Source organism: Moschus berezovskii, chromosome 10 (assembly GCF_049115385.1).
Source record: "Moschus berezovskii isolate FMDL1 chromosome 10, NW_MosBer_1.0, whole genome shotgun sequence".
In the NCBI taxonomy this organism is placed as follows: domain Eukaryota; kingdom Metazoa; phylum Chordata; class Mammalia; order Artiodactyla; family Moschidae; genus Moschus; species Moschus berezovskii.
The window spans coordinates 101691965-101713209 of NC_142469.1; the positions used below are offsets into that span (position 1 = coordinate 101691965).

At 48.5% G+C, this 21245-nt stretch overlaps 1 protein-coding gene across 4 annotated transcripts in view; it reads left to right on the plus strand.

Annotated features, from left to right (window-relative positions):
* The window catches only part of SYNJ2 (synaptojanin 2), a 104199-nt gene extending 82954 nt beyond the window's left edge, over positions 1-21245 (plus strand). Inside the window, exons 17-27 of one of the 4 annotated variants that reach the window (XM_055433078.2) lie at positions 1001-1157; positions 2218-2335; positions 3832-4050; positions 4134-4212; positions 5445-5613; positions 6058-6231; positions 8861-8995; positions 10890-11002; positions 12107-12215; positions 14300-14451; positions 15983-21243. In XM_055433078.2, the coding sequence (XP_055289053.2) occupies positions 1001-1157; positions 2218-2335; positions 3832-4050; positions 4134-4212; positions 5445-5613; positions 6058-6231; positions 8861-8995; positions 10890-11002; positions 12107-12215; positions 14300-14451; positions 15983-16693 (2136 nt within the window). In that variant the 3' untranslated portion in view covers positions 16694-21243. The other 3 variants (XM_088840867.1, XM_088840866.1, XM_055433079.2) reach the window with 3 other exon arrangements.

Genomic DNA, 21245 nt, shown 5'->3' on the forward strand with positions numbered 1-21245 from the left:
CAGTGCAGTCAAGCGCTCACTTTACAAAAGGTTTTCTGCTAGTCACGAAGGGATATAGTGATTTTCTCGATATGAAGGGATGCAGGGATTGGGATCAGGAAATCAGTTCCTGAAAGTATCTATCAAAGTCCTGTCCCACCGATTCCCTGGAGCACCGAGTACCTCACTCTCCACCCTGAACTCCCTCCGTTCAGTTCAGTCGCTCAGTCGTGTCCAGCTCTTTGTGACCCCACGGACTGCAGCACGCCAGGCCTCCCTGTCCATCACCAACTCCCAGAGCTTGCTCAAACTCATATCCATTGAGTTGGTGATGCCACCCAACCATCTCATCCTGTCTTCCCCTTCTCCTCCTGCCTTCAGTCTTTCCCAGCATCAGGGTCTTTTCCAGTGAGTCAGTTCTTCGCATCAGGTGGCCAAAGTATTGGAGTTTCAGCTTCAGCATCAGTCCTTCCAGTGAATATTCAGGACTGATCTCCTTTAGGATGGACTGGTTGCATCTCCTTGCAGTCCAAGGGACTCTCAAGAGTCTTCTCCCTGAACTCCCTCAGGGGGTGATGAAGGCCAGAAGCTATAGCAGCACAGAGCTCAATCTGCAGACGCAGATGGCAAACGTCCTTGGCGAGCACTGATTTGCAGTTGACAGCCAGTTGGTTTAGTTAAAAGGTATAGATCAAGGCCTCTCTGGGGCTGGGCTGGACAGTCCTCTCAGCGTGGAAACTGCCTCTTTGCCTGTGTCTGTCACTGCCCCCCATGTGATAGATCCGGTGCTGAGGGGGGTGGGAGACCCAGTAGTGTGTCTGTCGGCAGAACAAAGAGATGATCGTCACTTTTTTTGCTAATTAAAAGGCATTCAGATGTCCCATTTTTAACATGCCTGCCACTATGATATAGATTCCGTCCCTGTCGGGGACAAAAGGAACCGCTCTGGAACATGCCCTCTGGTATGTGTAACGTACGTGACGTAGGAGAACTGAGATGGTCCTGTGACTTCTCCCGATAGATTTTTAAAGACTTTCACGAGGGCACCATTGACTTTGGACCCACCTACAAGTACGACGTGGGCTCCGCTGCCTATGACACCAGTGACAAGTGCCGCACCCCCGCCTGGACGGACAGGGTCCTGTGGTGGAGAAAGAGGTACCCTTCGGACAGAACAGGTGGGTGACATGTGTGCACCGTCAGACGCAGAGCAGGGCGGTGACCCGTGTGCCACAGGGGAGATCATGTTTCTTTAGTCCAGTGCTCTTCGCTGTTTAAAGAACAAGGCTCCTGTTAACCCGGAACTACATGAAACTCATTCCAGATGTTACCCCTAAGCTCTGGGCGTGGTGCTTTGGGGGAGCCCCACCCTGGCCTCTTTCTGGAGACTGTGGCCTGCGAGTGTGCGGGCTCCTGGGTCTCTGCATCTGTGCCTCGTGGCTCTCTGCCCACGCCACCCAACCCCGCTGCCTTTTGTTCACACTTGTGCCCTTTCTCCAGCCCGTTTTGTTCAGCTCAGCTCTTACCTGCTGAAAGCCCCAATCCAGATCACACATCAGCGAGACACAAGAAAGATACGTTTCCTTCATTAGTCATCGATTGCGTTTTGAACCATTATTGAGGCCCAGAAAGAAGTGCAGTTTGTTTAAAAATTCCAACACCTATAAACTGATACATAAACAATTAAACTGTCCTGGTGAGACGGATGCTGAGATTGCAAAGCCCAGAAATCTCGCCTGCAGATTGAGAAGATGCGTTTTTGTCCAGATCAGTTTGTGGACATCTGCGCAAGAAGCTTTGTGTCCTTAGTCTCTGCCTCTCCTACTGTACGAAGAGCTGCAGGTGTCCTGTTTACCGTGGGCCCGGGGCAGAATGCCTGCAGCAGTGACTGCCGTGTTCTCACCCACTTTGCCCGCTCAGGACAAGTGTTTTTTGTTTTTTTGGCTGCACCTTGAGGCACATGGGATCTTGGTTTCCAGCCAGGGATCAAACCCATACCCCCTGCATTGGAAGTGCGGAGTCTTAACCCTGGGACCACTAGGGAAGTCCCAGGGGAGGGGTTTTACCCCAGGCCCCAAGGCCGCCTTGACACAGTTTCAAGTCCAAGGGGTTAGAGCCACTGAGTCTGAGAAAGGAAGCGGTCCGTGACATGGCCCCCTGCTCTGTAATCAGCGTTTGTTCATGTTGATACAATTTTGTCTTGTGTGTGCATCCCTTGATTGGAATCTCCATGAGCAGCTGGAGAACTCAACCTTCTCGACAGCGATCTGGACACTGGCACCCAACTCAGACACACCTGGTCTCCCGGTGCCCTCAAGTATTACGGCCGGGCAGAGCTGCAAGCGTCTGACCACAGGTAAGGTCCTGGCTGCCGTTGGCATATCCGCTGCTGGGGAAGGCGGGGTCGGGTGGTCCCTGCAAACAGACCTGCCCGTCCGAATGCGTGTGTGTGCTTGTGTGACACACGGTAAAGAGCATGTGACGAGTAGCTGTGTGCTCGCCACCAGGAGTTAATCAGTGTTAGCCTTTTGTCATCACTCCACATCAAAAGTGACTTCATTCGTGAAAATTGCCAAGATACAGCCTGTATGGTGTTTTGTGTCATTTAAGTTTTGACAAATTATGTCATTGGGCAAGTTGCCTTTTTGTTACTTAAATACTTTTGAGATCGTGATGTCGCTGTTAAGAGATCTGACTCTCATTTGCAACCACTGTCCCGTATTCCGCTAAGTATATCCAGTGAATTTACCCACTCCCCTACTGATGAATATTTTCCTAATATTTTGTTATTAAAAACACCATAGAGTTTATAGTATTATATTCAGGATTTTTGTGTTTTTTTTATTGACGTATAGTTGATTTATGTTGTATTTCTGCTACACAGCAAAGGGATTCAGTTATACATACATATACATTCTTTCTTATGCTCTTTTCCATATGGTTTATCCCAGGATATTAGATACAGCTTCACTTATCCACTTAATATGGTAGATGTCTCCAGTAAGGTGATGTCATCTGCCTAATAGAGGATTTTATAAATTTTTTGTAGAGTAAACCCATCCCTATGTAAGAATTACAAGGTTTGCCTTATTTCCTGCTCATCTGTTTTCAGTGAATGTCAGGTAGATTTCTACAACGTTGTTCTTAGTGAGCACATGGCATGCGGTTGTGTGGCTGCGTCGTAACTCCTTCCCTCTCCTGGGACAGTTAGATGTTATTCCTCTGTCCCCCCCATCGACAGTGCTGCAGAGATCAACCTTGTGTATAAATCTTTGTCTGACTCTGGTCATTTCCTCAGAACAAAATTCTAGAACTGAATTTGTTGTTCAAAAGATGATCACTTTTGAGGTTCTTAACGCAAACCTCCAAATGGCACGCCCTGCAGAATGCTGAACCCCCAGCCCAGGGAGAATCCCCACTTTTCTGCATCCTCAGTGGTCCTGTGTCTGTTAGTTGCTCCGTTGTGTCCGACTCTCTGCCATCCTATGGACTGTAACCCGCCAGGCTCCTCTGTCCATGGGATTCATTCTCCAGGCAAGAATTCTGGGGTGGGTTGCCATTTTCTTCTCCAGCAGTCCTGGGATTACATATAAAGAACCTTTGCCGATGGCTGGTATGGATTTTCTCTCAAATCGTCCTTAGATAGAAAAGCCAAGATAACGCCAAGGTTAGGGAAAGACGGACGGAAACCCCAGGACCAGAGAGCTCGGTTCCAGGCCCAAGGGGCTGCCGCACACTTAGGCTGCAGTGTCGATGTTTGCTGTTGAGAGCAGAGTAGGGATGGTGATGGGGCTGGGGGACGGTCTTGCCCTGGGCTAACGGTGCCCTCTCTTCCTTCCGTGTCTAATGCAGACCCGTGCTGGCCATTGTGGAGGTGGAAGTGCAAGAAGTCAACGTGGGGGCTCGGGACAGGGTGTTCCAGGAAGTGTCCTCTTTCCAGGGCCCCCCGGATGCCACCGTCGTCGTCAACCTGCAGTCGCCAAGCTCAGAAGAGAAGGACGAGTTTCCTGAGGACGTGCGCCTGGAGCTCATGCAGACCCTGGGGAATTACGGCACAATCGTGCTTGTCAGGTGGCCGCGCTTGGGCGGAGCTGGGTGCTCATCGCTGGAGAGCGTGTCCCCGGGGCTGACCTGGCGAATCTCCTCTCTCCCAGGATCAACCGAGGGCAGATGCTCGTGACTTTTGCCGACAGCCACTCAGCGCTCAGTGTCCTCGATGTGGACGGAATGAAGGTGAGGCGTGCTTGGTCACGCATGGGGCGTGCTTGTGCCCTCCAGCTTCTTGTGCTTCCACATAGATGCCCGCAGGAGGGGAGGAGCTGGGTCTCGCTTTACCACGTCTTTTAAAAATTTTTCATTATTTTTTAAAATTTTTGGCTGCACTGGGTCTCAGTTGCTGCACGGGCTTTCCCCTAGTTGTGGCGTGCACGATTCTGCTCCCTAGTGGAGGTGTGTGGGCTCTCACCGCAGTGGCTTCTCTAGTTGTGGGGCCCGGGCTTTGGGGCACACGAGATGCACTCACTGTGGCTCCCAGCCTCTAGAGCATAGGCTCAGGGGTTGTGACTCGTGGGCTTAGTTGCTGTGTGCCCTGTGGGACTGAGACTAGAGATTGGACCTGTGTCTCGTGCATTGGCAGGTGGATTCTTTACCACTGAGCCACCACGGAAGTCCCACATCTTTTTTTTTTTTTTAATAAAAAATTTTTTAAATTTATTTTTTTGCCATGCCACGAGACATGTGGGATCTTAGTTCTCTGACCAGGGATCAAACCCATGCCCCCTGCATTGGAAGCCTAGAGTCTTAACCACCAGTCCACCAGAGAGGTCCCCTCATTACCACCTCTGCTTTTGGTATTTACTCTCCAGCCCCAGCTCCTTGCAGGACTGGGCAGAAACAGCAAGTTTTGGAGCACAGCGCCCCCTGCGTGACTGGGGCTCCCTGTGCTCACTGCTCCACCCTCGACAGGAATATTGGGGTCGTTCTCTCTCCATGGGCTTCCCTTGTGGCTCAGCTGGGTAAAGAATTCGCCTGCAATGCGGGAGACGTGGGTTCGATCCCTGGGTTGGGAAGATTCCCCTGGAGAAGGGAAAGGTTACCCACTCCAGTATTCTGGCCTGGAGAATTCCACGGACTGTATAGTCCATGGGGTCGCAAAGAGTCGGACATGACTGAGCGACTTTGTCACTTTTCTGTCTCTATGGTTTGGGACATGTGGCTCATAGGTGGTTTCCATTTTGATGGATAATATGCTGGTTTTAAATTCACACCGAATGAAAAGCTTGGGATGACAGTTTGACTTCTATTCAGACCAAATGTAAACTGTGCCAGGCCTGCCTGAGGTCTAGACCCTCTGGGCAAAAAGTGAAGGTGGGCTGGCTCCCGGTGCGTGCCTTCGAGTGTGAAGCACTTTGAGATCAGAGGGTCTGAGGTCAGCGATCATTCTCAGGCGGCCACTCTGTCCTCAGGTGAAGGGCCGAGCCGTGAAGATCAGACCGAAGACCAAGGACTGGCTGAAAGGTTTGCAAGAGGAGATCATTCGAAAGCGGGACAGCGTGGCCTCCATGTCCCCCACGGCCAACTCCTGTCTGCTGGAGGAGAACTTCGACTTCACAAGTCTGGACTATGAGTCGGAAGGTGAGTCACCCTGCCAGGACTTCCCACCCAGTGTGGCGAGGTGGGAAGACGAGACCTTCTCCCAGCACAAGAGCCTCAAGATTCCTTCTGAGACCCCCACCTTGGGGAGATTCCAGAGACCCCTGGAAGTGCAGGCTCACTTTCCAGGCCGGAGTTGGGGGGCATTCATGCGGACGGGTGCTACCTGCAGTGGTAAGACCGGAGGCGTCTGAAAGTGGTTTTGTGAATGTCAGGGCTGTGGGCTTGGTCCTGTGTCTCAGACTTACGTGGAATTGGGGTCCCAGCCCGGCTGCCACGTGGGTGCCTGGGGCTGCTGGTGGCTGTGCCACGGGGGGCCTCGGGGGTCCTGACACGAGCCATGGGCCTCGATGTTGAAACAGACCCATTGATGAACGACTCTGTACATTCCCCCTAATTGTTCACTGGGACACTTCCTTCCCCAAGGGGATGTTCTCGAAGATGACGAAGACTATCTGGCGGATGAGCTGAGCCAGCCTGTGATCTCAGACAGTGACCCAGGGGGAGACGAGGTCTCCGATGCCGCTGGCTGCACCTCTGCGGCACCTCCCGGCAGGTCACCGGCGTTCGCCAAGAAGCAGCAGCGTCCGACCTACAAAGGTGGCGTGGACTTTCCCTTTCTAACTCGCCTCTGGTGCAGTGCTCACTCGCTCAGCAGCTGGGCGTCACGTAAAGCCACTATCCAGTGTGCTCGGCCCATGAACAGAAGTGTAAAATGAGTCATAGCAAGAGGTGGACACTGGGCTCTGGGAAGGAATGCCGTTGCCACCACACTGATTTCCTCTAGTGATTTCATTTTTTTTCTAACAACTGGTACCCCTCTAACACACCAGATTCATGACCATTCAGTTCAGTCTCTCAGTCGTGTCCGATTCTGTGACCCTGTGGACTATAGTACACCAGGCCTCCCTGTCCATCACAACTCCCGGAGCTTGCTCAAACTCATGTCCATTGAGTCGGTGACGCCATCCAGCCATCTCATCCTGTCGTCCCCTTCTCCTCCCGCCTTCAGTCTTTCCCAGCATCAGGGTCTTTTTCAATGTGTCAGTCACTTTCCTCTATTTAAATTGGCATGGCTCTGAACTGGTTTTTACATTCGTGATTTTTTCCCCCCACTCCGAGACTTCTCTGACTCAGGCCCATAAGACACATGCTCACTATCAGTGTCCCGAGTTGTTGGTGTCTGGTTGTATTTGTGTGACATTGTATTGTTATACAGTAATTTTGCATCTTAGCATCATTATGTCATTTTAGACTCAAGAGGGACTGAAAGTCACTGGGATCGAACTGCTGGTCCCTAGATGATTAGAGTGGTTCACATTCTGCATCAGACTCTCCAGCTCCGTTTCAGCCGCAAGCCACCAGTGCCTTCCAGCTGTTGGACATTGTATCTCCTTGTTGGAGGCTTGCAGGTGCAGAGGCTTAGCCAGGTGTCAGGACCCTCTGAGCTGCGACTGAGAACAAGGAACAGGGGTGACAGTTAGATGCTTCCCAGGAGGTACAGAGACCACCCCCAAGCCCCTTTGACTGTATTTGGTCCAGAGCCGGTCAGTAGCCTGGCTGCGTTGAAACATCAGGAGCTTAATGGACTGCTGAGGCCTGATGAGTTGCCACATTACAGAGATGTGGGTCTGGCAGGTGTGGCTGGGACCCTGGAAACCTGGCGACTCAGCGAGCTCCCTGGTGACTCGGATGCACACCCAGGTGTGAGACTGCTGCCCAGTTCAGAGGCAACAGCCTTCTTCAGCGAATCTGCTTCTGTACGCTGCACGTCCAGAGGGCTCCCACCCTGGAGCGGAAGTGGCTGAAGGGATGTGCTCTTTAGACAGGAAATGGGTCTTTTCTCCAGGGTGGCCATCATTCAGGCATGCTTTGGAGGGCAGAGCAGGTGTGTGCCTTTTGAATGAAGACTTAATAGAGCAACATGGAGTTCTGACATGTGGGCAGACTCGCCCCCTGGTGGACATCGGGGGAACATCTCCTTGATGCTTTAAGGCCCTCAGTCCAATTGCTCAGTCATGCCTGACTCTGCGACCCCGTGGACTGCAGCACGCCAGGTGTCCCTGTCCTTCACTCTCTCCCAGAGTTTGCTCAAACTCATGTGCATGGAGTCAGTGATGCCATCCAACCATCTCATCCTCTGTCGTCCCCTTCTCCTCCTGCCTTCAATCTTTCCCAGCATCAGGGTATTTTCCAGCGAGTTGGAAAAGGGCCCTGAGGCACTCCCTTTAGAAGGAGACATCCTGCTTCCCCCAGCAGAGTTCACGAGATGCACCTCGCTTTTAGATTTGAGGGATGGGAGTATGAGCTAGGAAGAAATGAATCGGGGTGTGCTGTGGTGTGGAAGACCTAAAACTGTCCTGAATTTGAATGTAATAAGTGAAAAAAGTCACTCAATCATGTCCGACTGTTTGCGACCCCATGGGAACAGTCCATGGAATTCTCCAGGCCAGGATACTGGAGTGGGTAGCTTTTCCCTTCTCCAGGGGATCTTCCCAAACCAAGGATCAAACCCAGATCTCCTGCCTTGCAGGCGGATTCTTTACCAGCTGAGCCACAAGGGAAGCCCCAAATGTAATAAATGAACACATAATAAAATGGAAGCAGTCCCCTCCTCATGCCCCTGGTGAGTCAGGATGGCAAACGCTCGTGCAGTCGCTGGCGTGGGCTGTGGGATTTGGGACTCGAGTGAGCAGGGATGTTCCATGCTGGACAGCAGGCTGCCCCGCTGGCACAGAAGTGCAAATATTCTCAACGCCAAAACTGTCACTGCCCTGTGTCAGAGTGGGGAGTGGGGACTGAAACACGAGGGGCTCTGGGGTCTTCCCTGGTGGTCCAGTGGTTGAGACTCTGGGCTCCCAGTGCAGAGGGTGCGGGTTCGATCCCTGGTCAAGGAACCGAGATTGCTCATGCTACACAGCTCAACCTAAAAAAAAGAAAAATGGAGGGGCTCTGGTGTTCAGCTGTCATTCTGTGTGGCAGTCTTGTGGATTATTTGGGAAGAAAGCGCGCCTACACTTTAAAATTCTTCGGTGTCTCTCGTGTGGGGACACCACACCTTGTCCACGGCTCACCGAGTGTTCCAAGCAGGCACTGGGTACCCTCTCCCCACCCCACACCAGCAGAAAGGGGCCCTTCGAGCTGTCCTGCGGGAGGGGTCTCTGCCACCGCCGGGTCCCTGCAGACCCGAGCCCGACTGCCCTGACTCACGCCCCGCCGTGTCCTCCAGATGATGCCGGCCTGGTGGAGTTAAAGCAGCAGCTGGAAGCAGCTGGGGACTTCCGCCACCGCTCTCCGAGCAGGTCTCTGTCGGTTCCCAGTCGGCCTCGGCCGCCTCACCCGCCGCAGAGACCCCCCCCTCCAAGTAAGACTCGGCCTGCTTTCCACTCACCACCGTGCCTGCTGGGGATAACCGCACCCTTCCCCCCTGCTGAGCGAATGGCTCTAAAATCCTGCCCTTTCTCCCCTCCTCGGGCTCCTCTTCATCTTAAATCCTTGGCGAGTTTGGTGTCAGAGAGCGCTTTGTGTCTTGCGGGCAAATCAAAGGAGCCCTTCCTAAAGCTGCTCTTCGCCCTCCTGTGGCCGTGCTTTTGCTTGAAGCTGCTTTCAGTTTGAAACCTTTTGGGTTGGAGAACGGGGACCACAAACGAGCTGGGGACATTTTGAGCTTCTTCTCCCCCACACCCCCAACGGCATCTCTCAGCATCTTCTCTCCTGGACCACTGCCCACCCTCTCTCTGCTCATGAGGACTCGAGTAAGCCCAGGCGCCCTGACCCAGAAGGTGGCCAGGCGCATACTTCTAAGCAGGCACCGCTCCATCTGTGAGCCCGAGTCTGCTGAGAACGGGTCTCAGCATAGCACTTTTCTTCCTGACTCCCTCAAAAAGCAATGCTTTGCCCATAAAACACTCCTTAATAATCGGAAATAAGGTTGTACCATGCTTTTGATCAGTTTCTATTTACCTCCACTGTTTACTTCTCCCCCACCATGACAGTAAAGATTTTCCTAAGCCATACTTTCAGAATTGGGTTCATCTTGGATTACATCACAATAGTAATCATCGGCACGTCAGAAACACATGACTTGTTAAGCATATTCTTTCACTTTTCAGAGTTCATGCTCAGAAAATAAAATGTTAAATAAAAATAAAGTGATATCCTATATTATTGTGGAGGTTTACAAAAAGAGATAATAGAAACAGTAAAAAGTTTAATTTCACTTACGTAGCAATGATAGTTGTTAACCAAAAGATTTCCATCCTTTTTCCAATTAGATATATCTACGTCTATGCAAAATTTTTAATTTTTTTTTAACAGAATTGGTATCCAATTTTTTTTTGGTCATTTGTCTTTCATCTAGTGTTTCTATCACTAAATGTTGTTCTAAATATGATTAATTAATGGCTACAAGTATCGTTGCTAAGTCACTTCAGTCGTGTCCGACTCTGTGTGACCCCATAAAGTGAAAGTGAAGTCCCTCAGTCGTGTCCGACTCTTTGCGACCCCATGGACTGTAGTTTACCAGGCTTCTCTGTCCATGGGATTTTCCAGGCAAGAGTACTGGAGTGGGTTGCCATTTCCTTCTCCAGGGGATCTTCCTGACCCAGGGATCAAACCCAGGTCTCCTGCATTGCAGGCAGACGCTTTAGACGGCAGCTAACCAGGCTCCCCCGTCCCTGGGATTCTCCAGGCAAGAACACTGGAGTGGGTTGCCATTTCCTTCTCCAGTGCATGAAAGTGAAAAGCGAAAGTGAAGTCGCTCAGTCGTGTCCGACTCTTCATGACCCCTTGGACCGCAGTCTACCAGGCTCCTCCATCCATGGGATTTTCCAGGCAAGAGTACTGGAGTGGGTTGCCATTTCCTTCTCCACAAGTATTGTTAAATATAGTTTATTCTCCTACTTTAGGAATTTTTTTTTAAGACTTTGCCCACAAAACATCTTTAAAATTTGGTCCTAATAACAGTAGTGTGTTTTAAACCACTTAAAAATGATTGATTAGGTTTTATGTCAGATTTAACACCCCCCGCCCAGGATGTTAGATTAAAATTTTCATTCAAACACTGCTTCTCCAGAGAATCTACATTAACAGGCCCAAGTTATTAGAGAATCAAAAGATAGTCTCCGAAGCACCTCTGAATCGCTGAAGGCCATGGACGTACTCAGACCATGACCTTGCTCTCGGCTGGCTTGGAATTCCGTGTTGAAGTAGCTGTGACTTCACTGAGATGGAGTCTCTGCCCTCCTTGGTTTTTACAGCTGGTTTCATGGTAAAAAAGTCAGCCTCGGATGCCTCCATCTCCTCCGGCACCCACGGGCAGTACTCGATTTTGCAGACGGCAAAACTCCTGCCAGGAGCCCCTCAGCAAGCGGTGAGTTCTCCTTTCTCAGATCAGAGCGAAATGGGCCAGCTTTTCAAACCCATGAGATCTGCCCCGTGGTCCATGCATAGCCCCTAACATCATGCCGGATCACCTCTTTCAAGTGAATACATAGATTTCTGTCTCTTAACTCCTTGCCTATCCACCACTCACCCCCAAACCCTATAACTTACTACTAGGTCCTTTATAGGGTTTTTTAATGGTCGTCTGGAGTATGAGAGAGAAAATCACATTTGATGAAAACTCTCAAGCGCACCTTCATGGAGGGACTGTTGGTTTCCAGACATACCTGCTTCTCTCCCTTCTGAGGGAGCTTGCCTTTGTCCTTGGTGTATAGAGCAGGGGCTGGTAGAAGGGGAAATATGAGAAGTTCAGATCAGTTGTCTTGAGAGGAGACTAAAAAGAGATCTAAATAATGCAGTAGGGATGCTGGTAATAGTAACAATAGGATTTCAGAGGCGGGGCATTCTAGAGGGTGGCATTGAGCTCTAAGGAAGACTGTGGGTGACGGTCAGTGGACTAGAGGTGAGGAAAGAGGGAGGTGCCGTTGGGAGCCGGGTGGAAGGGAGAATAAGGAGAGCTGGGCCAGCTGATGCCATGGGCATGCTCACAGCAGGAGTAGGAGGCTGACTTGACCTCGGTGCTTTACAGTGATGAGGGCAGGTCCTCAAAGGCGACCCAGAGGTGGAGGTTAAGAGGTAGAACAGTGAAGTAGAATGAGCACTTTTGAGAACTATTTGGAAACTGTTGAGTGACTCATTGGACCTTGGAAGAAGTGACTTCTGACTAACCTTTTTTGCTTTTACTTTGTTATCGAAATAGAGGATGGTTGGTCCACATTGCACAATCCTAGAACCACCTGGTTTGGGAGACCAGCGTCATCTAAATGTTATCGCATCCCTCCCCTCGGGTACTCGAGTGCTCCAGGGGAGAGAGACTTGAGGGATGTAGTTTAGATGGGAGTTGTGCCTTCGTCGACGATGGAGCTCTGTCCACCTCACGCTCACATATGGATCTGTAGGCAGAGGTCTCACCGGGTGAGGCTGTTTTCCCACTCATGCTAATATGTATTTCTTCCTGATTTTTGTCCTCAAGCCCAAAGCAAGGACTGGGATAAGTAAGCCTTATAATGTCAAGCAGATCAAAACGACCAACGCTCAGGAGGCGGAAGCAGCCATCCGATGTCTCCTGGAAGCCAGAGGAGGTAGGTATTCCCCCGGGGCTCCTTCAAGATTCTGCTTTTCTTCTCATATTCTTGCAAAAAGGGGCCTAGAAAAGAGCAGAACTCTTTTTCTGGAGGCAGTGTTCAGTAAAAGTACCCTTTAGCAACATTTTATAAAATTCACATACAGAGATTTATCATCGATTTAGAACTACGTATTTAAAATTCAGTAAGTATCAATAGATAATCCCAAGATTATTAAGGAGCACTTAAGGGAGAGACAGAAATAAATGAAAATGAGTTTTAGAAGAGGTTCATGCTTGAGGCACTAACTCATCCTGCTGGCTTTGTGGAAAGAGATGGTTAAGTAGGTGTTCTCCTTCAGGCAGAACAGCTCTTTTCTTAATTACCGGCATCCCTAGATTCTTTACCGTCAGGCAGGGGCCGCTTCTCTGCCATACTGCCTGATTCACTTTTTGTTGCTGTCACGTCACCTAACCCTTGTTAACCATGTTTTAACTTAGACTCTCCCCTATGCATTCAAAATCACTGGTAACTAGCAATTTTGGGTTTTGTTTGTTTTGACTTTGTACTAGACTCTCATTTGAAGAGGGCAAAGTATGCCTTCTGAAAAGCCAGATGCAGTTACAGTTGCCTGATTTCTTGTTAGTCTGGATATTTCATTCATTTGAAATTCCCAAATAACATTTAAAGAGGGCATGGATGAAGAGGAGGAGAAACATTGTTGCTTGATAACACCATGGTTTCTCTTTTATTAAAAAAAACAACAACAACTCATTGTATGGTATGGATGAAACCGTCCATCAGCTGATGGACTCTCTTCCACCCGATCCCCAATGGCACCTCCCTCCTTCCTCACCTGTAGACCACTGACCTTCACCCATAGGCTTTAGAGCTCAGTGCCATGCTCTAGAATGCCTTGCCTCTAAAATCCTATTGTTATTGTTACCAGCATCCCTACTGCATTATTTAGGCCCCACTAGCAGCAGCAGCAGCAGCAGATCTCCAGTACTCTTGCCTGGAAAATCCCATGGACGGAGGAGCCTGGTGGGCTGCAGTCCATGGGGTCGCTAAGAGTCGGACATGACTGAGGGACTTCACTTTCACACATTGGAGAAGGAAATGGCAACCCACTCCAGTGTTCTTGCCTGGAGAATCCCAGGGACGGCGGAGCCTGGTGGGCTGCCATCTATGGGGTCGCACAGAGTCGGACATGACTGAAGTGACTTAGCAGCAGCAGCAGATCTCTTTTTAGCCTCTTCTCTGAAGACAACTGGCCTGAACTGCTCATACTTCCCCCTTCTGTCAGCCGCTGCTCACCAAGGTCAGATGGATAAAATGCAGCATATCCATCCCGTGGAATATTACTCAACCACAAAAAAGAATGGAGTGCTAACACAAGCTCTGTCATGGGTGAATCGTGAAAATACTGTGCTGAGTGAAAGAAAATGGACCCAAAAGGCCATGTGTTATATGATTCCATTTTTGTGAACTGTCCAAAAGAGTCAGATCTATACAGAGAGAAAATTATAGTGGTTTTCAGGGGCGAGCAGAGAGGAGGGACTGGGCAGTGACTGCTGTGGAAACGTGCGGGGTCTCTTTTTGCGGTGATGAAGACGTATTGGGGACCATATGGTGATGATGGTTGTACAACATTGTGATTATAACCACAAGTATAATCCTTAAAAAAGGGTAAATTTTATGGTATGTTAATTAGATTACAGTCAAGGTTTTTTTTTTCTAAGTCTGTATAGACGTGGAGAGTGGGAGAGGTTTGAGGTTTGAACTCTACCCTCCGTTGCAACTTAATATTTTCCTTCTCATGGGCCCTGCTGAGATTTCAAGGAGTTCTACATCATCTCCCCTGAGCAACATGGGTACACAGTAAACTTTGCACCTGATCTTAGGGTCTCACTGATTCGCCCCTACACAGACCCTGAGATCATCATCCCTGTTGAGGGATGGTGAGTGTGAGGAGCTGGGGCTGAACCTAGCTGGTTGGTCCTGACAACCCTCAGAGATTTAGATCAAAGAGAAATACGTTGCCTTATCCTTCGAATAATGCCTTGTCCTTTACACCTCCGCCATGCCATTCCATGTTTCAGGCGTCCCAGGAGAAGCCCTAAATGCTCCAGCCTTGAGGGACCAGGGATCTTCCAAACCAGAGCCCACAGCGGGGGTGGCGCCTCTTCTGCCCCGTCGGCCCGCCCCCAGGGTTCCTGCCATCAAGAAGCCAACCTTGAGGAGGACAGGGAAGGTAAGAACCTGGTCGTGTAAGCCTGTCACTCCTGGGATGCTCAGATGTCTCCTTAGATAAGGATGTCTCCGATGAGTCTGGTCTCTCTATACATGGTCGCGACTCCCAGCCGTGGCCCCATCCTTGAGGACCATGCCCAGCAATCGCTTCCTCCTTCTCATCCCTGCTGCTTCTTGGCTCTCACTGAGCAGAAACATAGGGAATGTCTCACCAAGACAGGAACAGCTTGGAGGTATCATTCTGTCCAAACGTTCCATTTCCGTTCCCAAACCAAACCAGCGTGGGACGCTGTATTCCACATGTCCCAGTAATTCCCATTTGTGTGTGTGGTCTGTGTCCTATGCCCACGGTTCACGTGTACAGATCTTATTTGCATTAGAAAAACAGTCGCCGGTCTTCGGATGGGCCTTGTTTGACAAGCGCTTGTGCAGCCTCGGATCCTGGAGGCGCGACAGCTTTTCTTGCCACTTTTCTTGCAGATTGTTTTCTGCTCTCGCTCTCAAGCTTCTCAGCCTTGCTTGCTGCTTCAGAGACATGAGTTTGTCAGGACAGTAGCAGCCCAAAGACTGGCACCTCTAGAGACATCTGGATCTTCCGTTTGAGCTCAGTGTGCCAGTCACGGACCCTCGGTAATCCTTGGCTGGTCGTTACAGAGTGGCTGCTTGTCCACCTGGAGAACGTGTGAGCGTGGCGTGGGCACCTGGTTCTTCCAGAGTCGGCTTTGTGTTTTCTGGGTTGCTCTGCTGTTCCACGTCTGCTCATTCATCCGCCCATTTTCCATGCCTCCTTGCACTTACAGACCTCTCTCCTCAGCCTCTTCTCTGTTCTCACTTTGTCTTTTCAAGGCCAGAGGTAAAAATGGGTTCACTTTCCTCATCAGCTGCACAGGAGCTACAGTGAAAGGCTGTCAGAGAACAGGCTGTTTTTTGCAGCTGGTTTGTCTAAAGAACCAGTGGCGATACTGAAACGCTGATGTTTAAGCTACCGACAGCCACGTCTGTACAAAAGCTCCCTCTGGTCTCATGCAGTTGCTTCCTTTGTGGTCCGTTTGAATCAGAACCGAGGAAGAGAAGTTCCTGTGTGAAATTTGCCATTCTTCTGTATTTAAATAGCAAAGATTCAAGGAGCCAGTATACCCTTCAAAGAGTCCTTCAATTAGCTTAACACTGTGACATAAGCTACTTCACTGAATCATCAAAGCTGCAGCCTCCAGGAAGAGTTTTCAGAGAGGTTCGCTGTTATAAAGGAAGACTATAATCCCGTTTCCTAGGTAACAGAGAAGCTTGTTTCAGATTATTCCCTGTGGTGGGTTTAAAGCTTCCACTCATATTTCTTTGGACCTGCTGTTCCTCCTTGATACCTGTGTGTTTCTTCCATGCTCTTTTGTGCCTGATGACACCCCCGCATCCCAGACATTCTCAAATCCTGAATTTGCTAGAATGTCCGCGTGGCCCCATCTCACGTGTGCTGATCGAGTCCCAGTTCCCTGGGCAGGCTGCTTATTGATGGTCTTTGTCGTACCTTTTCTCAGCCCGCGTCACCGGAAGAACAGCTTGGGCATCAGACCGTCCATTTTACAATTGGGCCCCCGGAGTCGACCCCTGACACCCCTCCACTAGCGACAGTCCCTCCGGTTCCCAAACCGAGAACCCTTCAGCCGCAGAAAGGTGCTGCCAGGAAGCCCGCTGCAGACGAGGCCCCACCCGCAACCGCCCCGCCCACTCCGGGGGCCCCGCCCCTCGTGCCGCAGGTGCCCCCGCGCAGGAAGAAGTCGGCGCCGGCGGCCTTCCACCTGCAGGCGCTGCAGAGCAGCTGCCAGCTTCTCCAGGGGCTCCCCTGCAGCGACGGTCCCCCCACAGCCCTGCCTGCCGGGGGTGCGCTCTCTCCACAGCCGACTTTCCTGGGCGTTTCATCATCACCTGCAAGCCCCGAGGCTGATGGCACCACGGACAGAAAATCAGTGGGTGCCCCCCTTCTTGGTGACTGTCAGGATCCCTTCTGGAGCCTCCTCCACCACCCTAACCTGTTGAATGATTCCTGGCTTTCCAAGAGCTCCGATTCCCCGGACTCGGGGACCGGGAACCTCGGAAGGGTGCACTCGGCCCCCTTGCAACTCAGTACCTCACCAGCCCAGGAGCCGCCCGCGGAGCACAGACCGAAAGACTTCGGTCCCTGGGCGACAGTCAGCGACAAGGACAAGAGGACGGTGCTTCAGGTGTTTGACCCACTGGCGAAAACCTGACGGGGAAGCCCACGGCCACTGCTCCGCAGGATGCCTGCCTTCTCCCCTGGGCTCCACTTTACAGGGGGAAGGCCCACTGCCCTCAGCCCCACGTGGAAAGAGACATTAGTTAAAGGCACACTGAAAAAACATGGGTACTCCTGTGTAGTTTACAAAACTCGTGTCTCTTACTCTAAGCGATTACTATTTAGCCACCAAGATATGTTTTATTGCAGACTCGTGCATGTTACTCTCCTCTCAGGGTATGAGAAACCTCCGGGTAGATTCAGCCTGTGGATTTTAGGAAAGGAAACCTAGCCCCTAATGCCCAGGAAGCTCCTTCCCACTGAATTTTAATTTATGTGTGTACGTGGTGTGGTTTTTAGAAAACTATTGTTTGCAGTTTACAGATTTGGAATAACTTTTTGGTGACCCACTGAAGGTTGATGCATACAAGATTACACTAGAAGGTGGTTGGGACCATTGAGAGCTGGACCTGGCCAACACCAGGTTAAAAAAAAATACCAGAGTAGGAAGCAGCAAACAGGTCCACCAAAAGACAAGACTACATTCCCAGCAGCCCTTGTGTTTATTTATGTACATGTATATTAACCACGATGGTGTGCAAGTCTTAGGGGAGATGGTGGCATTCCCTGGACCATATACTATTAGCTTCACCGGAGCTCCAGCGGGCTAGAGCCTCCTGTACCATGTCTTAGACTTTGCGTGTCCCTTCAATTGCTGCAGTCCTAAGCTCTGGTGTGCTACTTTTCACGCTCTATTCCCTATTGAATAAAACCTCATGGACTTTCCCCCCTTATACTCCACACCTGGTAAAAGCAGCACAGGTTGTGAAAACTCATACCGGCACATAATCTTGAGTCTCATTGTTACAACTTGAAGAATATTTGTTTTAGTCTGGTCTACCTGACTGTGGTTTCAGGAGGGAAAACACCATATGTCCCCAAGTATAAGAAGCCCCAGGATATCCTGAGTTAACTTATCATCTACATTTTATTAGGGTATTTTTCCCCCTATACATTTCCAGCACCACCTCTTAACTATTCAGTTCAGTTCAATCACTCAGTCGTGTCCAGCTCTTTGCAGCCCCACGGACTGCAGCACACCAGGCTTCCCTGTCCATCACCAACTCCTGGAGCTTGCTCAAACTCATGTCCGTTGAGTCGGTGATGCCATCCAACCATCTCATCCTCTGTCGCCCCCTTCTCCTCCTGCCTTCAATCTTTCCTCTCAACTATTCAGTCATCTAGAAAGACATCGCCATGCTGCTTTACATTTCCAAAAGAATGTTAGACCAGGAAGTCTTTGGGAACAGACTTCATAATTTTGCTGATAAGAAATTGACTGGCAAGATTGTGGTGTGCCTCATACCATGTTTAGGCATCTTTCATGTCGTAGAATCAAACATCAATGGACCAGGGAATTCCTGTGTTCAGAGCTAATGGTTTTGTTGTTGCAGTAATCTTACCAGGGGAAATGCCACTGTTCTACTAATCAAACCTCTGGGGTTTCAGAATTAACTCTCATTGTCACTGTCAAGGTACAGTACAGATTATTTAAGTCTGGCACTCAAGACAAAAACAAAGCTATATCTCATTTCACCTGAAAACTAAGAAAAAGATACTAGTGAGCCATGGAGATAAACAGGTAATGTGAGTAGTTAACTCGGTCATAAAAAGTGGTGTTTTTAGCCTTAGCTGATTAGGACACCTTCTCTGGCACTTACCTCCTTTATATCATCTTTACGTCTCTAAGAAATGTTAAAAGTAAATGTGATCATTGAAAGAGTTGGGAGAGAGGCCGCAAGATGGGGGATAGGCTTTGGAAAGGTAGACCATTTGCAGGATTCACATTGCTTCTAAAGGGTACAACTGAGAATGGAATCAAAGATTAATTCAAACACTGTTTTCTCTGTAACCTCTTTCCTGCTAAAAAGGAGGTGAATTTGAAAGCATATCTGTGTATCAGGTCAGAAAAAGCATGGGTGGGGGGTAGTAATCACCACAAAAGTTGCTTCTAGGGCTTAATTTTCAGGTTTCTTCTTTGTTCTAGACAGCAAATAGCCAATAAATGGTACTGAGAACAGAACTTCTTTTAAGGTAGGTGTTCATCACATAAACAGTACTTAAAGAATCTGACAGTAAGCATTAACACAATTGTATTGAGGCAGGTCGAAGGAAAAATTACAAGTAGTTTAACATGAAGAAACGAATACTGTTTGATCATGGCTGTTCAGATTTAATGAACAACAGAGACTGGGGTTTGAGTTGATAATATGTGAGGTTCTCACACGAACATTCTCTTTAAAAGGGAAAATTGGAATTGTCTTGTTTTTTAAATCATTGCTTAACAGTTGGTATCTTTCCTAGGCTGGCAGTGGGGTTGGTTGAATAATTTTGACAGTGAGCAGCTGGCATCCTGGGGGTTTGATTCTAGGGTTTTTATTTTTAATCTTTATTGTGCCCTTGCAGTTTATTTCATTACTGTTCTGTAAGGCATTACCATTCACCACAGAGTATTTTAGGCATTGTCTCCCTGAACCCAATTAAATTCCTTTTTACAACATAATCTTCCCAGACTTCTTGCCTATTTAAAAAAAAATTGTTCCAGTAAATTACTGAAACTGGTACATCTGCCCAAGTGACTCCTATAAAAGTTTAAAGTTGTTGAAGTTCAAGACACTTAAAATTCTCCTGACCTGTGTATAAGTAATCAGCAAGGTAATGTATAAAAACATTTCTTTTGTAATAAAGGAATTCTATTAAAAAGGAAAGCTGCAAAATTGCGTACTGAATCTTACTGGATGACTAGCAATGAATAAAAACTCTGTTTATTTGAAGTGATAATTTGTACTGAAATTGTAAAAAAAAAACACCTATTAAATGTTTTGTCTTTTTTTTTTTTTTTTAAAGAAAATGTTTGGCTTTGTTCTTTTCAGATAAGAAGAGAAGCTTGGGGTATCTTCAGCCAGCCTTTTATTCTGGCTGAAATGTGATTATTAGTTTTTCCTCTGAGTTTCTGTTTCTTTTTTCAACCATCAAACTAAGTTGAAGCAGCATAAAAGTAATAGCTTGGTTAAGAATTTATGAGTTGAATGCTGCTGGCCGGGCTTGCTGCCAGAACATTAATAACTTTGTGCTGTAATATTGAGAGATGCTAGGATTCGTGCTCTATAGGATCTTATAGCAATCTTAGATTGCTGAAGTGATTTGAGTCCATTATTGCATGGAGACAGGCGAAAGGAGTAATCTTCCAGTTCTGTCTAGGTTTGTTTTTAGCTCACTAACACACGAAATTTAGGTCATAAATGTTCTCTGATGCCTTTCAGGTATAAGAATATACTGACAGTCTCCACGTATTAAAGATGCCTAGTCCTTTGTGACCAGGCAGTACTGTATTGAATTAATTTAATCTGAGTGCCTGGGACTTGGATGAGGAGGAAGGAAACAACCCGTTACAGTGCCTTCCTTACCCAAGGCCACAGACTGAAACTCATTCTCATACAGGGCAAGCTGTTTGCGCCTGTCTAATCAGCTCTGTCTCCATGAGATAGGAGAACACAAATGAGAGAATGATTAATTGTGAGCAGAGGGCCAGGGGAGATTTGACAGAATGTGGATTAAGAATTTGATATGTAGCAAAGTAGATTTCTGTACGTGGAAAGAATGAGCGAATGGGAAAGAATGTCAGAGCACCTTAAATGACAGTTTAGGATTTTATTCTATTCTTAGGATTTTTGTCTATTTATGTAGATACAGAAGTAGCAGGCAGCAAAAATGCCTAAATAAATCTGAGTGTTGGTATGCTTAAGATTACAGGCTTTGCCTGGGCTAATAGTAGTGCTTCAAAGCATCTGGAACATCATTTATGAATGGTGTGAGGGTGGGGGTCCGACATGCTCCTGTGGGGTAGTTCAGTTCAGTTGCTCAGTCGTGTCTGACTCTCTGCGACCCCATGAATCACAGCACGCCAGGCCTCCCTGTCCATCACCAACTCCCGGAGTTCACTCAAACTCAGGTCTATCTAGTCGGTGATGCCATCCAGCCATCTCATTCTCTGTCGTCCCCTTCTCCTGCCCCCAATCCCTCCCAGCATCAGAGGGGTAGTTACCCTATGCCATTTATTAAATATATGCCATTTGTTAAATAACCATCACTTTCACTTTCTAAATTGCGTTTCTCAAGGTGTTATCCAATTTTGTTGACATTTTCAAATAACAGCATTGGTATTTATATTTCCTACTGTTTATTTTATGTCAGTTTTTTAAAACATTTTTAATGAATTTTAACTTAAAATCTTTCATTTGCACCCTTCTCTGGTTTTGTTATTTTCCTAATTTCTTAATTAAAGCTCATACTGGGTTTCATTATTTTTAGTCTTGCTTAACAATAAAGACATTTAAAGTTATATATTTTACCCTGATTCTGGCTTTAAATGCACCCTACACACATTGGCTTTAAATGCACCTTCAGTTCAGTTCAGTTCAGTCGCTCAGTCGTGTCCGACTCTCCGCGACCCCATAATCACAGCACGCCAGGCCTCCCTGTCCATC